Source organism: Microtus pennsylvanicus, chromosome 1 (genome assembly GCF_037038515.1).
Source record: "Microtus pennsylvanicus isolate mMicPen1 chromosome 1, mMicPen1.hap1, whole genome shotgun sequence".
Classification (NCBI taxonomy): Eukaryota; Metazoa; Chordata; class Mammalia; order Rodentia; family Cricetidae; genus Microtus; species Microtus pennsylvanicus.
This window is the reverse complement of record NC_134579.1, coordinates 176,259,469-176,274,540: the sequence shown is the minus strand read 5'-3', so window position 1 is coordinate 176,274,540 and position 15,072 is coordinate 176,259,469. Positions and strand designations below refer to the sequence as shown.

The 15,072-nt window shown below is 38.3% G+C and overlaps 1 protein-coding gene across 2 annotated transcripts in view; it reads left to right on the top strand.

Moving 5' to 3' along the window:
* Positions 1–15,072, top strand: part of Cep85l (centrosomal protein 85L) — a 116,379-nt gene that overhangs the window by 58,186 nt on the left and 43,121 nt on the right. For both annotated transcript variants that reach the window (XM_075945851.1, XM_075945860.1), the window contains 2 exons: positions 11,808–11,929; positions 14,846–14,963. In XM_075945851.1, the coding sequence (XP_075801966.1) occupies positions 11,808–11,929; positions 14,846–14,963 (240 nt within the window). The remainder of the gene's footprint in view (positions 1–11,807; positions 11,930–14,845; positions 14,964–15,072) is intronic.

The following is a 15,072-nucleotide window of genomic DNA, read 5'->3' as shown; positions in this document are numbered from 1 at the left end:
GAACACTTTCATTATTTTAGTTTTTCTTTCATCTCTTAATAGTAAAATATGGTGAAAACACACTGGCAATCTGAGTTTTAATAGAAAATATGTGGCTATTTCTGTTACAGCTCAGATTTAGTAGAAACTGTCTGTATTGTCTGGTACATTGGTACTCATAATGTTAAACACCATGTAAAAATAGGCCCATATTATATTAAATGCCTTATTTCAGTAACTTCTATACTCTCACCCTTTTGAGTGAGGGGGTAGCATGGGTATGTCTTGTATCCTAGGCCAGCCTCAAACTCGCTGTGTGGTGGAAGGTCACTTGCTCTGCCCTAGACCCTCCTGCCTCCGCCTCTCAGGTGCTAGGTTCACAGGTGTGTGGAGCCACATCTTGCACCTAGTTCCACTTATAGTTAACTTTATTGTGAATTATAAATATACTTTTAGTGATTTTGTCCAATTTGACTAAGTAGTAGATGTCTTATTTACTAATAAAAATAAATTAATTGAATTCCTCTGTTAATAAATGTTGAATGCAAGAACAGTAAAGGTTTCATGGAGAATTCATGGTTAACTTTATTTGAAGTGTAAATCTTTATTAGTTTTTTAAGGGAAGTGATTTTTCAATTTGAGTTTGTGTATGCATTGTGTGTGTGCAGGTGCATATGTGTGGCTGTGCATGTGGAGGCCAGGACCTGACATGAAGTTCCTCTCTCGATCACTTCCTTTAATTTTTTAGACAGTGTCTTTTACTGAATCTGGAGCTCAGAGATTCAGGCAAACTGACTGGCCAGCAAGCTCTAGGGAACCTCCTGTCTCCATCTCCCTAGCTTTAGGATTGTAGGCATGCACCACTATGTCTCCTTAGCACTTACTCCTCACCTGTTGACACACCATACAATCATTTTATAACTGTAGTGATACCATGTTTCATGTATCAGACTTTTCTTGGTTGGCATTTTAAAAATAAAATATAAGCTAACACAGATGTAGCCTAGACTGAGTTTTAAGAGGAAACAATGTTTCTTCCTTTAAATGAAAGTTAATGGTAATTTAGTTTTATGGAGTGATAGGTATAAAAACTTCTAAGGTTTTATTTTTATGTACACATACTTTTAAGGTAAAAGTGTGTATATATGCATATTCTCTTTATTCTTTTCTTTTACTTTTTATATAATTCAATACATTTGAATTTTTATTTCAGTAAAGTGTATTTGGATGACAGGAGAACATTATGGTGTTAGTAAAAGTAAATAGAAGAAATAACAGTTCCAGAGTCAACTGTGGTTTTGTACACCAGTAATTTTCGCACTTGGGAGGTAATGGCAGGAAGATCAGGAGTTCGAGGTCATCCTTGGCTATATATAGTAAGTTCCAGGCCAGTCTGGACTATGACACCCCGTTCCAGAGAACCAACCAGATCATTTATCTTACTACCGTTCAAAAAAGAAAGTCTTAAAAGAACAGTTCCATAGCACAAACATAGTTCCTTATGTAATTCAGAGATTTGAGGGCTTGGGGTCACTTGATTGGAAAAGATGACCAAATGACACTATTGAAAATGTGTTTTTCCTTGGTTTCGTTGAAAGATGTGGCATTGTATTGCACAGGCATAGTTTCTACCAAATTCATAATTCTTTTTAAGTATTTTTTCTTTCAGTAAATAAAAATCTGTTAAATTCTATGCTATTTGTAGCTAATTTTCATTTTATTTGTTGAGCTTTCTGAGATTCTTTTGGCTGAGGTATCATTCTTTTACCAAAATGCTTTTATAAAGTCCTACTTTAGATAGACTATTCTTGGAAACAGAGGGAGATTTGCTGTGCTATTTGACGTGTTGTGAGTGATGCCTGAGCTCCGGGAGAAAGGTCCATGAAGGAGAGCGATAACACCCTGAAGAACTGCAGAGGTGGCCCTGTAGCTAGTGCAGCGGCACTGCAGTATCTAGGGTCACTGTTTGTCCAGCCAGAGAGCACCAGCTATTTTCAGACGCACTAGAGGAAACTTTTAGTAGATCATGTTTGGCCACTAAGTGACATATTTTGGCAACTTTTCCTAGCATCTGGGTTTCATCTCGGTAGCATGCTTGTTATTGTTGTAGATATAAGCTATTCTTACTCAATTAGGAGAGTGGAATTTGCCATTTCCAATGAGGAGGTATGTGTGTGTGTTTCTCCTGAGTCTATAAACATATAGACTAACATATTTGAGTCTAGTTAGGGCCTATATACAGAGAACTTACGATTTTTCTTTGTCTATTGAACTAGTTAGCAAAGAATAATGGATTTTTTTTTGCATTTTTGGGTAAATCATCTAAATGAATTATTTTCTTTCCCTAAATTTGACAGCTATACAATGTGTTCATAATAGTATTTGCTTGTTAAAAAAAACCCTTTGATTCTCTTTTTTAAATTCAGAAGCATCACTTTGGTGTTCCTTTCTCATGCTAGCTGACACATTTACAAGCCCTTATGATTACCTTTATATTTCATGTTCCTCTTCAGTTAAGTTTTATTACTTATGAGAAACACTTTACATATTTATAAGTTTCTTATACTCTTGATTACTTAAATTATCTATAATTAACAGAAGCAAACTATGCTATTGAAATTCTCAGAGAAACAGCAGTTTTTCTCTATTTTATCAATATGTAAATTTTGATAAATATTTTTCTACCTAACAGTAACTAAGTTTGTAAAACTACATTTTGCTATCGGGTATCATGACTAGTTATAATTTTATTTAACATAAATTCTTACTGTTTTCCAACTTCTTGAGGAAAATATATTATTGATAGGATATAGAGGAGGGGGTGTTTTCAATTGGAGAAACTGAACTATCATCTAATAGAAAACATCCTGGCTCTCCTAGATTATTGGCAGCTCTGAAAGGCCAGCTTAACTTTGGGTTGTTAGTAAAGTCTGTTCTTGCATTTTAATGGGTAGTTATTTACTTCACTTGGACTTTGATCTCATGTTATTTGAAGGTGAAGTCTAGAACTCAAATTATAGCAGAAAAGGACAGTCAGGACCATCCACTCCAGCATCTCTAGTGCACACTGGCTGTCCTAAGTGTTGCTCTAACAGAGGATTCTCTATTTTCTTGGCCTCATGCCTTTGAGTTTTACCCCATAACAAGCTTTTCTCCATATTGATTTTTGTCTATTGTTTTTCTGGTTTAAACTTCAGTGATTTCTGGTTTGGGACTTTTTTCTACTTGCTTGCCTTGAGTTTTGTGTAAGTTCATTTTAATTGCCACCTCAGCAAGATCTAGAGTTACTTAGGAGAAAACATTCTGGGCAGACCTGTAAGGTATTATCTACATTAGGCTGAGATTGGAAGACCTATCTTAACTGTGATTGGAACTATTTGATGGGATGGGACTGAATTAACAGGAGACAGCTGAGTACCAGCATTCATCATTGCTCTCTGCTTCCTGACTTTGAATGCAATGGTTCAGATACTACAAGTTCCTGCTGCCGTTTTTTTGGTTTTGGTTTTGGTTTTTTGTTTGTTTTTGTTTTTTTTTTTTTTTTGCTATAATGACCTATGGTTTTGAATTGTGAACCAAAGTAAAATGTTCTTTCTTTAAAACAATCCTGTACAAAAAAGAACTGCTGGAAGAATAATTGTCCCTGATCTCGAGCTCTAGTACAGAGCTATAGTAATAAAAACAGCATGGTGTTGGCATCAAAACAGACAGATCAATGGAACTGAATTGACCCTGACATTATTCCACACACCTATGGACATTTGATTTTTTGACAAAGAAGCCAAAATTATTCAGTGGAGAAAAGAAAGCATCTTCAACCAATGGTGCTGGCATAACTGGGTATTAGCATGTAAAAGAAAGCAAATAGATCATATCTGTTGCCCTGCACAAAACTCAAGTCCAAGTGGACAAAAGACATAAATCCAGTTATACACTGATAGAAGAGAAAATGGGAAGTAGTCTTGAATGAATTGGCACAGGAGACAACTTCCTGAATAGAACACCAGTAGCACAAACACTGAGATCAACAATAAATGGGATTTATTTACAGAATGGGAAAAGATCTTACCAACTCCACATCTGACAGAAGGCTGGTCTCCAAAATATATAAAGAACTCAAGAAACTAGACATCAAAACAACAGATAATCCAAATTAAAAATGGGGTACAGATCTAAACAGAGAATTCTCAACAGAAGAATCTCAAATGGCCACAAGACACTTTTAAAAAATTGTTTAAATGCTAATGCTAGCTCTTTTGCTGAAGAGGATGTGGAGCAGGGGGAACACTTTCACTGCTGGTGGGATCACAAACTTGTACAGCCGCTTTGGAAATCAGTATGGTGGCTTCTCAGAAAATTGGGATCCAATCTACCTCAAGACCCAGGTATATCATTCTTAGGCATATACCCAAAGGATGCTAAACCATACCACAAGGATATTTGCTCAACTATATTCATAGCAGCATTATTTATAATATCTAGAACCTGTATAAAAACCTAGATACCCCTCAACTGAAGAATGGATACATTTACATAATGGGTTAATACTCAACAGTAAAAAAAAATGTATATAAAATGGCAAAAGGATGGAAATAAAAAAAAATCCTGAGTGATAACCTAGGCCCAGAAAGACAAACATGGTACATACTCACTCATAAGTAGATATTAGCTGTAAAGCATAACCAGGCTACAATCCACAGATCCAGAGAGGCTAGGTAACAAGGAAGACCCAAAGACAGATATGGAGGTTTCTCCGGGAAGAGGAAATAGATGTGATCTCTTGGGTAAACTGGGGGCAGGGAGTGAGAGGGGAAGGAATAATGGAATGGGAATGAGGAATCGGGTTGGGGGCATGATGGAAGGGGAGAATAATGAAAGGGATATCTAGATGGGAGGCATTTGGGGTTAGGGAGAACCCTGGTGCCAGGGAACCTCCCAGGAATCCATATGGATTACCCCAACTAAGACTCCTAGCAATAATGGAGAGGGTACCTGAACTGGCCTCTTCTGTAATCAGTTTGATGACTACCCTAATTGTTATCAGAGAGTTCTCCCTCGGTAACTGATGGAAGCAGATGCAGAATTCCACATCCAAGCACTGGACTGAACTCCAGGAGTCCAGTTGAATAGAGGGAGGAGGGATTGTATGAGCTGGGGGGCAGGTGGTCAAGATCATGATGGGAGAACCCACAGTGACAGCTGACCTGAACTAGTCAGAGCTCACAGACTCTGGACTGACAGCTAGGAATCCTGCATGAAACTGACCTAGGTCCTCTGCATGTGGATGATAGTTGGTTGTTTGCGGGACCCCTAGGAGTGGAATCAGGACCTGTCCCTGGCGCATGAGCTGGCTTTGGGGAGCCTATTCCCCATGCTGTGATACCTCGCCCTTGATGTAGGGGAAGGAGCTTGATCCTGCCTCAACTTGATATGCCATGTTTTGTTGACTCCTACGGGAGGCCTGCCCTTTTCTGAATGGAGGATGACTGGATGGGGGGGGGGAGGTACAGGAGGTGGAGAGAGGGAACTGAAGGAGAAAGGAGGGAAAACTGTGGTATGTAAAATAATGCAAAAATTTAGTAAAAACATTATGAAAACAAAATCTCTTTAAGGCCATAATATAGATCTGTGAAGAAGAAACAACTGGAATTAAGTGCTCTACTCGCCTCAGGTTCTTTAACCCTTGCTTTAGAACTTTGAAAAAATAAAGGGTTCTTCAATACATGCTTATTTTTCTTCCAATTTAATGGAAAATTATTGCATGTTGTTTCTTTTGGAGTTTCTTTAACTTTTTGAAGACCAGATCCTGAACTATTGTGAATTATGTTGAAAGAAACTCAAAGCAATTTCACAAAAATCAGGAACAAGACAAGGCTGTCCATTCTATATCTATTGAATATAGTACTTGAGGTTCTAGCTAGAGCAATAAGACAACGAAAGGAGATCAAGGGGATACAAATTGGAAAGGAAGAAGTCAAACTTTCACTATTTGCAGATATGATAGTATACATAAGTGACACCAAAAATTCTACAAAGGAACTTCTACAGCTGGTAAATACCTTCAGTAATGTGGGTACTCAAAAAAAAATCAGTAGCCCTCCTATACACAAATGATAAATGGTCTGAGAATTAAATCAGAGAAACAACACTCTTTACAATAGCCACAAACAATATAAAATATCTTGGGTGTAGTTTTAACTAAGCAATTGATATATATATATATATATATATATATATATATATATATATATATATGTAATGAGATATATATAACAAGAATTTTAAGTCTTTGAAGAAAGAAATTGGGGAAGGGATCAGAAAATGGAAAGATTGCTCATGGTCTTGAATTGGTAGGTTTAACATAATAAAAATAACAATTTTACCAAAAGTAATCTACAGACTCAATGCAATCCCAATAAAATCCCAACAAAATTTTTCACAGACCTCAGAAGAACAATACTCAACTTAATGTGGAAAAACAAAAATCCCAGGATAGCTAAAATAACCCTATACAATGAAGGAACTTCTGGAGGTATCACCATCCCTGACTTCAAGTTCTGCTATAGAGCTATAGTAATAAAAACAGTTTGGTATTGTCATAGAAACACATGTGGATCAATGGGATTGAATCTAGGACCCTGACATAAATCCACACACCTATGAATACCTCATTTCTGACAAAGTAGCCAATGTTATACAATGGAAAAAGGAAAGCATCTTCAACAAATGGTGCTGGCATAACTGGATGGCAGCATATAGAAAAATGCAAGTAGATCCATAAAACTCAAGTCCAAGTGGATCAAAGACCTCAACATATATCCAGTTACACTGAAGCTGATAGAAGTGGGAAGAAGCCTTGAACCCATTGGCACAGGAGATCACTTCCTACATGTAACCCCAGTAGCACAGACACTGAGACTGACAGTAAGTGGGACCTCCTGAAACTGAAAAGCTTCCATAAGGCAAAGGACTCTGTCAATAAGACAAAACGATAGCTTATAGAATGGGAAAAGATCCTCCCTAACCCCACATCTGGCAGAAGACTGATCTCCAAATTATATAAACTCAAGAAAGTAGACATCAAAATACCAAATAATTCCATTAAAAATGGGGTAGAGATTTAAACAGAATTCTCAACAGAAGAATCTCAAATGGCTGAGAATTGAAGAATTAAAGAATTGTTCATGATCCTTGGCTCTCTGGGAAATACAAATCAAAATGACTAAGATTCCATCTTATACCTGTCAGAATGGCTAAGATGAAAAATGCCAATGACAGCCTGCGTTGTAAAGCAAACACTACTCCACTGCTGCTGGGAGTGCTAACTTTTGCAGCTACTTTGGAAATCAGTATGGTGGTTTCTCAGAACACTGGAATCAATCTACCTCAAGACCCAGCATTACCTCTTGGGCATATACTCACCAAAGGCTACTAAATCATAACATGAGAACACTTGCTTATGTTTATGGCAGCTTTATTTGTAATATCCAGAACTTGTAAACAACTTAGATGTCCCTTAGTGGAAGAATGGATAAACAAAACGTGATACATTACACAATGAAGTGTATTACTCAGCTGTTAAAAATTACAATGACATCAGGAAATTTGAAGGCAAATGGATGGAACTAGAAAAAATCCTGAATGAGGTAGCCCAGAATAAGAGAGACAAACATAGTATGTACTTGCCATAAGTTGTTACTAGCTGTAAAGTAAAGGATAACCATGCTGGGTAACCAGAGAGGCTAGGGAACAAGGAGGGTCTAAAGAGGAAGCATATATTTCCCTGGGAAAGGGGAAATAAGAGAGATCCAGATAAATTGTGGACAGATGGGAATGGGAACATGAGGGATGGGGTTGAAGGTGGGACAGAGGGAGAAAGTAATTAAAGAGATATCTTGATGGGGGTATAGAAACCTGTGCAAGAGAAACTCCTAGGGATCTACAAGGATGACCCCAGCTAAGACTCCTAGCGGTAGTGAATACATAGACTGAAGTGGCCATCACCTGTAATCAGATAGGTGACTACCCCAGTTGTCATCACAAAACCTTCACCCAGTAACTGATGGAAGCAGACACAGAGACAACTAACAGGAGCTCACAAACACTGGACTGACAGCTAAGGAGCTCATATGAAACCAGCCTAGGACCCTACGTATATGTGACATTTGTGTAGCTTGGTCTACTTGTGGGACTCCTAGCAGTGGGAGTGAGGCCTGTACCTAATGCTTTGGCAGGCTTTTGGGAACCTACTATTCCTCATACTAGGTTGACTTACCAAGCCATAATATGTAGGGAGGAACTTAATCCTACCTTAGGTTGATAGATATGCCATGCTTTGTCCACACCCCTGGGAGGACTGCCCCTTTCTGAACAGAAACAAAGCAGTGGGTATGGCGGAAAGGGAGTGCTTTTCTTTAAAGTGGGATGTTTGCTGTGTTATTGTTTCTTGTGTGTATGCTTGTTTTTATCTGTGTTAGTATTTAGAAAGGAAGAATCCTGCTAATTTTGGTTATTGTTTGTATAATGCTATCTTCTTAATTACAAGGAAAGGCACAATTTTTTGTCCCTTTTGCTCATTTTATTTTTTTGTTCATTTTATTTCTGAGAGATTTAGATCAAGGATTACAAATGATAATAAGACTATATGTTTAGCTTTATTTACATATGTTCATCAAAATACTTAGCAGGTGCTTTAAGTAATCCATTCTGCCAATGGCTCAAAGTGTGTAAAGTCAAATATTGTTGTCAGATGTCATTCTCTTGCAGACCCCTTGTTCCTTCTGTTATTTTCTTGTTGCCAACAGCGTGTAAAACAAAGCACAACAGAGGCTTTTCCTGAAGGATAGTTTTAGCTGTGGGGAGAAAATGCAGCCAGCGCTATGTAAAGAGTAGTGTTATTGCTCTGTGAGGAGACGGTCATCTGTTACGTAGATTCTTTTCCCATAAAGGAGGCAGAGGATATAAAGCCTGAGACAGTTCTCAGAGTGTATGCTACAAGCCATTAGTTGGCACATAGGCTGAGGCAGTGTGTGAAGAGCAGGTGTTCTTTGTTGGGTTGCCTAGGTTTTAGCTGTAGTCTGCTACGTAGTGTTTGGAGGGCTGATTTGTGTAAGAAGCAGCCAGTCAAAACAAGGATGACATTCGTAGATGGAATAGAACCCTTAAGGATCCTTTGTATGCTGGGACATAGCTTCATTTCTGCATTGTGGGGTGTTCTCAACAGGGGGTTAGGCAGTGGAAAGGTCAAATGAACTGAAGTGGGTGGAACTAAGTCACCAACCACAAGGAAAAACTTGAGTGCTTCAGTAACAGGTATACATAAGTTTGTGACTGGGTTTATAGTACCAGACATAAATTCCATCCTGTGGATTAGACCTTAGATTCAATCAAAAATGATCGGATTACCCCCAACAGACTTGCCACTGTTGTACCAGTGGGTACATTTTGCCTCACTGGATGTTAGTGTAGCATACAGGGTCTCTAACTGAATTCTATGGGTGACAGTTTACCTTCTAGCTATGGAAGCTGGTCAGCAGGTAGGAAGCTTACGACTGAGTTCCAAGTTGATTCTCTATGTCCTGCAAACAAAGCACATGGTGGCTTCAGCAATAGGGTTTTACCATTTGGTGGGCAAACAGCAGTAGTGGCTAAACCTTTCCACTCCTAGTATCCCCTTCCATTTCATATCACCTCACCTTTAAAGCCTTTTTCTTGTTTGTTTGTTTGTTGTTTCTTTGAGACAAGGTTTCTCTCTCACTGCCCTGGTTGTCCTGGAACTCACTTTGTAGACAAGGCTGTCCTTGAATTCACAGAGATCTGCCTGCCTTGCCTCTGCTGAGCTACCTTGCCCAGTTAAAGCCTCTTTTTATTACCCTCTCAAGGACTGCTTTCTAGTTTTCTGGCATTGCCATATTGATTTTTATTATTGTTGCTATATGCTAAATATCTGAAAATTTTCTTAAAGTTTAAATATATTATTGCTCTATTTTGTAACTACAATGGAGACAAATGGCCATCTAAATCATCTGCATAATAGTTACTTGTGAGTAATGTTTATATCTTGGAAAAATATTTGTGATAATGAAATTAAATGATATGATCATGATAATTTACAGCCTGGATACTCAAGTACTGTGTTTTTATCTCTTTCCTATGGTAACCCTCCTGGTAGTGGTTGAGCCATAGGACATTTCAGTTATTGTACTGCTTTCTGAGGTGATAACTGACCTGCTCTCAGTAAACATCTACTTAGATAAGATAATGAATGTAAGATCTTATATGTAGTGCCACAAATAAACCTTTTGAAACTTTTATTGTCAATTCTTCATTAGATTTAAATACTTACTTTGTAAAGTGCTTGAAATTCTTTAATATACAGTATTTATAAATGTGTTTTTTATGGAAAAGCCAGTTTTATTGCATTTTACTTCATAACTGAATATCTTTAAGACCCAGTGTCTGTACTGTTGGCTTCTATGTCTGTTTATTTGGCATTAAAACACTCCACAAGTGAGAGAGTCTCCATGGCACTGTGTGTCAGAGAAGACTACAGTGGTGCTCAGAGCCTAGACATCAGTGCTGCAGCAGGGCAGGGACCTATTTATGAAGGAGGAAAGGAGGAAAAGTAGCCATTTGGGCCACAGCCATCTTGTTCTTCAAGCTACACAATTTTTCCTTTGGTTTCACAAGGATATGGGTTGAAGTGCCCACTTGTGTGTCAATGACTGCAAAAGATTTGTCAGTGGCATCAAAAGGCTTGGTTTCTCTGAAAATCATGGTCTTTTGGTAGTCATGGTAAGGGACTTCCTAAAGTGACTGTCTGAAGAAGGGCAAAGGGTTGGAAGCAGACCTTTGGGTTGGCCAGTTCTTTAAACTGCTCTTTCCTGGTCCATAGGTAGTCCATGAACAAGCCCAGTCATCCCTGTAAAAATGTTTCCCCTCATTCAACAGGAAAAGAAGATGCCAAATGCCAGACAGCACAGAGTAACTGTCCAGGTAATCCTAGACCAGGAAGTCATCTATTAGTTCATCTGCTCTCAGAAATTCCAGTGAAATTCAGTGAAAAACTCCTCAGTTCTGTGACCGTCAGCACCAACACATCCTCTAGGGGCATTTAGCAATATATTTTGATGGATTCATAAAGCATGATTGCAGTGTAAGAGGAATGTTTGACATTAGACTGTTCTACAGGAATATACAATGGGGAATCATCATTTTTGATATGCTCTGTTTTTTTGTCCCTAGGGAAAGTAATACAGTTTGAAGGTGTGTCTCCATCCTACAGTCTCTGAAGCACTCTGTAGACTTGCTAGCATAGCTGCTCTCTTTGAGTATTCCTGACGGTGCCAAGATCTAGCTGAAAGTACTAGCATTGCTCATGGTTATCATCCTTCCTTTTATGAATTATTAGCTACCTCCTCCCATAATTCATGAGCTCTTTTTGGTCTGTCTTCACCTTCCTTTAAGTAGTCCTCTTCGGCAGGAAAGGTTTAGATAGTTTACTGCTTTTAGCTACTAGAGGTCTTTTCCAAATAATACCTGATGAAGGAAGCCATCTTAAGTCAGTCCATCATTGGGCGTCAGGACAGGAACTCAAGGTTGGAAACTGGAGGCAGAATCATGGAGGAACTGATGACTGGCTCCCTCTCTGACTTGCTGGCTAGCTCTGTATATGTCCATTTAGATAGTCTTTTTGGGGGGCAGGAGGGGAAGGGAGAGAGGAGAGAGACCTGTTTTTCTTTTTTTAATGGAAACCATTGGGGAAATGCTGGATGGTCCGTAAGTGTTCCCTTTAGATAGCATACTAAACTTGTACACTTTTTGTTCAGGTTTTGCCTGGATCATCCCGTCAGAATTGCTCACCTTCTGGCTTTCAGGATTTCAGTAAGTGGGAATCAGTATTGAAAATAAAAGAAGGACTTCTAAGGCAGAAGGAAATCGTAATTGATAGGTGAGTCTGCTTTTTAATTACTATTTTAGACTGTAAAAATGTAGATTAAGGAAACAATTACAATTGCATCCACTACTTAGAATTTGAAATTATAAATTAATGTCTCATGTCTGCACTCTCCAGTCCCACAGCATGTAAGAGCTATCAGAACAGAGGGCTGGGGTGTGTGTGGTCTCTGACAGGCTCTGTGTTTGCTTTAGTGAGACTCATTGTTTGAAAGATCATCTTTACCTTTCTCCACATGCTGCATCCAGCTGTCAGAGCTGCAAGGTGATATCTTCATATTTGCCTTGGGGTACTGCCAGATTTGGACAGCCACACTGAAGTTATGAGTTCTTTTGTCTGTTATATATTAGATTTGAGACCACATAATATGAAAAGGATATATTTTTAAATTTATATAGTCTAGAGTAGAATCATGGAAAGGTTTCTTTTATAACATTTAAAAGTTGTAATATTTTAGTACCAGAATTATCCAGAATGATTTTTATAAGATTTAATAGAAACTTCTGAATAATAAATCATAAGCTTATTGTGTTATCTTTAAAATATATGGATGTACATCATTTATATATGCTTTTGAGATTGTCAAGGGTGTTCATATTAAAATACTTTAGAAATTTTTTAAGGAGGATATTTTTTTCGTAGCCAGTGTTAATTGTTGCTTATTTTCGTGTGCAAAAGTAGTATAAACAAAGGAAGTAAAAAGATAGTTAAAAAGAGCTGGGAAAAATGGAGTGAAACATCATAAGCTGCCCAGTTTTCTTAGAAAGGAGGGAGGAAAAGCAGTAGCTACTTCCAAAAGTAGTGTATTTTCTCCTCGTGGAGTTGAGCTAGGGATTCAGCCTTCAAGGTAGGCTACTGAGGGCTGGAGCTACAGCTCAGTCCAGTAGTAGAATGCTTGGCTCATAACCCAAGTCCCTGGATTCAGTACCCAATACCATAAAGAGGGAAAAGAATACTAGTATTTCCTAAATGATCAAAATTTAAGGGAACTGGAAACAGCTCAGTTGGTAGAGTAGTTGCCTGGAATGCATAGTACCGTTGGACTTTCTAAAACTGGGAATAATTAGAACACTTGTATTCCTTTGACTTAGAAGGAATAAGAGGATAGGAAAAGCATGAGTTCAAGGATATCTGTGGCTACATATTGAGTTGGAGGACAGCCTGAGCTACATGTGGGAAAAGAGAGGAGAAAAAGGAAGGAGAGGAGAGGAGAGGAGAGGAGAGGAGAGGAGAGGAGAGGAGAGGAGAGGAGAGAGAGAGAGAGAGAGAGAGAGAGAGAGAGAGAGAGAGAGAGAGGGAGGAGAGAGAGAGAGAGAGAAGGAGGAGGAGGAGGAGGAGGAGGAGGAGGAGGAGGAGGAGGGGGAGGGGGAGGGGGAGGGGGAGGGGGAGGGGGAGAGGGAGAGGGAGAGGGAGAGTGAGGAGAGAGAGAAGAGAATTTGAATAGAGTTGAAAATAGCAAACTTCTCAGAAGAGATACCCAAACCAAGACACAAATTACAACCCTGACAGCACAGAATCTACCAGAAACATGAGTGGGAGTTATTTTGCATCACAATTATCAGTTAAATTTGAACATCTAAATACAGTTTTCAAAGTTTACTTTTATTGTAGTTGTTTATATTCATGTTAGCCTTATAGAATCCATTATAGATTATTTATATTGTTCCCATCACAACTGATCAGTTCTGTAGGTCAATTCTAACATCGGTGAGCTAGGATTAGATTCCATAGGATCAAAGACTTGGTCCCAGCAATCTTTTCTTTGCTTCACATGCCAGCCACAGGTGAGACCTCAGGCCACACATGTCTCTGGCATTTATCACAACTATGTTAACAAAAAAAAAAAATAATTTAACATAGCTTGGAATTTAGTGCAGGAAAATTAGAATATAAAAATTTAGTTGGCGAGAAATTTTTTAAAAAGAAACAATGTTATCTGTTGGTTTTGCAACAGTATCTGTACTTTATTAAATTTTCACTGAAAAATGGTTTCCATTGAGGAATTTTGAACCTGTAGTTCAGAAATGGATACATAGCTCTCCATTTGTTTGCACACATATATTATACATGTTATCATTCTGTTGTGGGTAACTTATTCCAGTCTTGCCTTTTCTTCTTTTGTTTGTGTATGCACTTTCATGTGTGTGCATGTATGCATGTGTGTATAGGTACATGTGTATAGGTAGTGTGCTTAAATGTGTTTGTGGGGGGGTGCTGAAGTTGATCTTAGGTGTCTTCCTAGACCCTTCTCCATTTTATTTATTAGGGCAGGATGGCTAACTGAATCAAGGACTACCCGATTTCAGCTTGTTGCACAAGTTCTAATTGGTCTTACTAATAAAAATTCAGAGCTAGATATCAGGGTAAATGCTGAAAGATCAGAGAGCCACTGGTATTTCATCCAAAAAAGGGCCAAGCTCTTGTCTCTTCCCACCTTATATTACTCTCTCTGCCCAGCCATGTCACTTCCTGTCTGTGTACAGACCTCCAGACTTCTATGGTTAATTAGTAGCTAGCTCTGCCCTCTGAACTTTAGGAAAGCTTTATTTGTTAGAGCACAAACATCACACCAGCTAGTCTAGCTAGCCAGCTTTCCCTGGGAATCCTGTCTCTGCATCCTGAATGCTAAAAGCAGCTTCCATGCCTGCCTGACATATACATGGTTCTTGGAATTTGAACTCTGTTCTTCATGTTTAGGTGGAAAGCATATATTGAGTTATCTCCCTAGCCCTGTGGTTCTTTTTTTTTTCACATAGGAAAAAATGTTTGATTAACTAATTTCCCCCAGTGGTTGAGATGAGACAAAATTTTTACACACCTTTTAAAAAGTAATAGAATACTAAGATTTCTCTGCATTATTTTCTAGGAAAGTATATTCTTTAGACTGTAACTTCAATTTATGTTTTACAGGCAGAAGCAACAAATTAACCACTTACATGAAAGGATAAGAGATAATGAACTGCGGGCCCAACATGCCATGCTGGGGCATTATGTAAACTGTGATGAATCTTACATGAGCAGTTTTCAGGTAAGACTAGAGAACTCTTGGTATTTTGTAGTAATTATTAAATCTGTTCTTCGTATGTACTGTATTTATAACATCAGAGCACCTTAAATCAATGTTTTGTGTAGTAAGA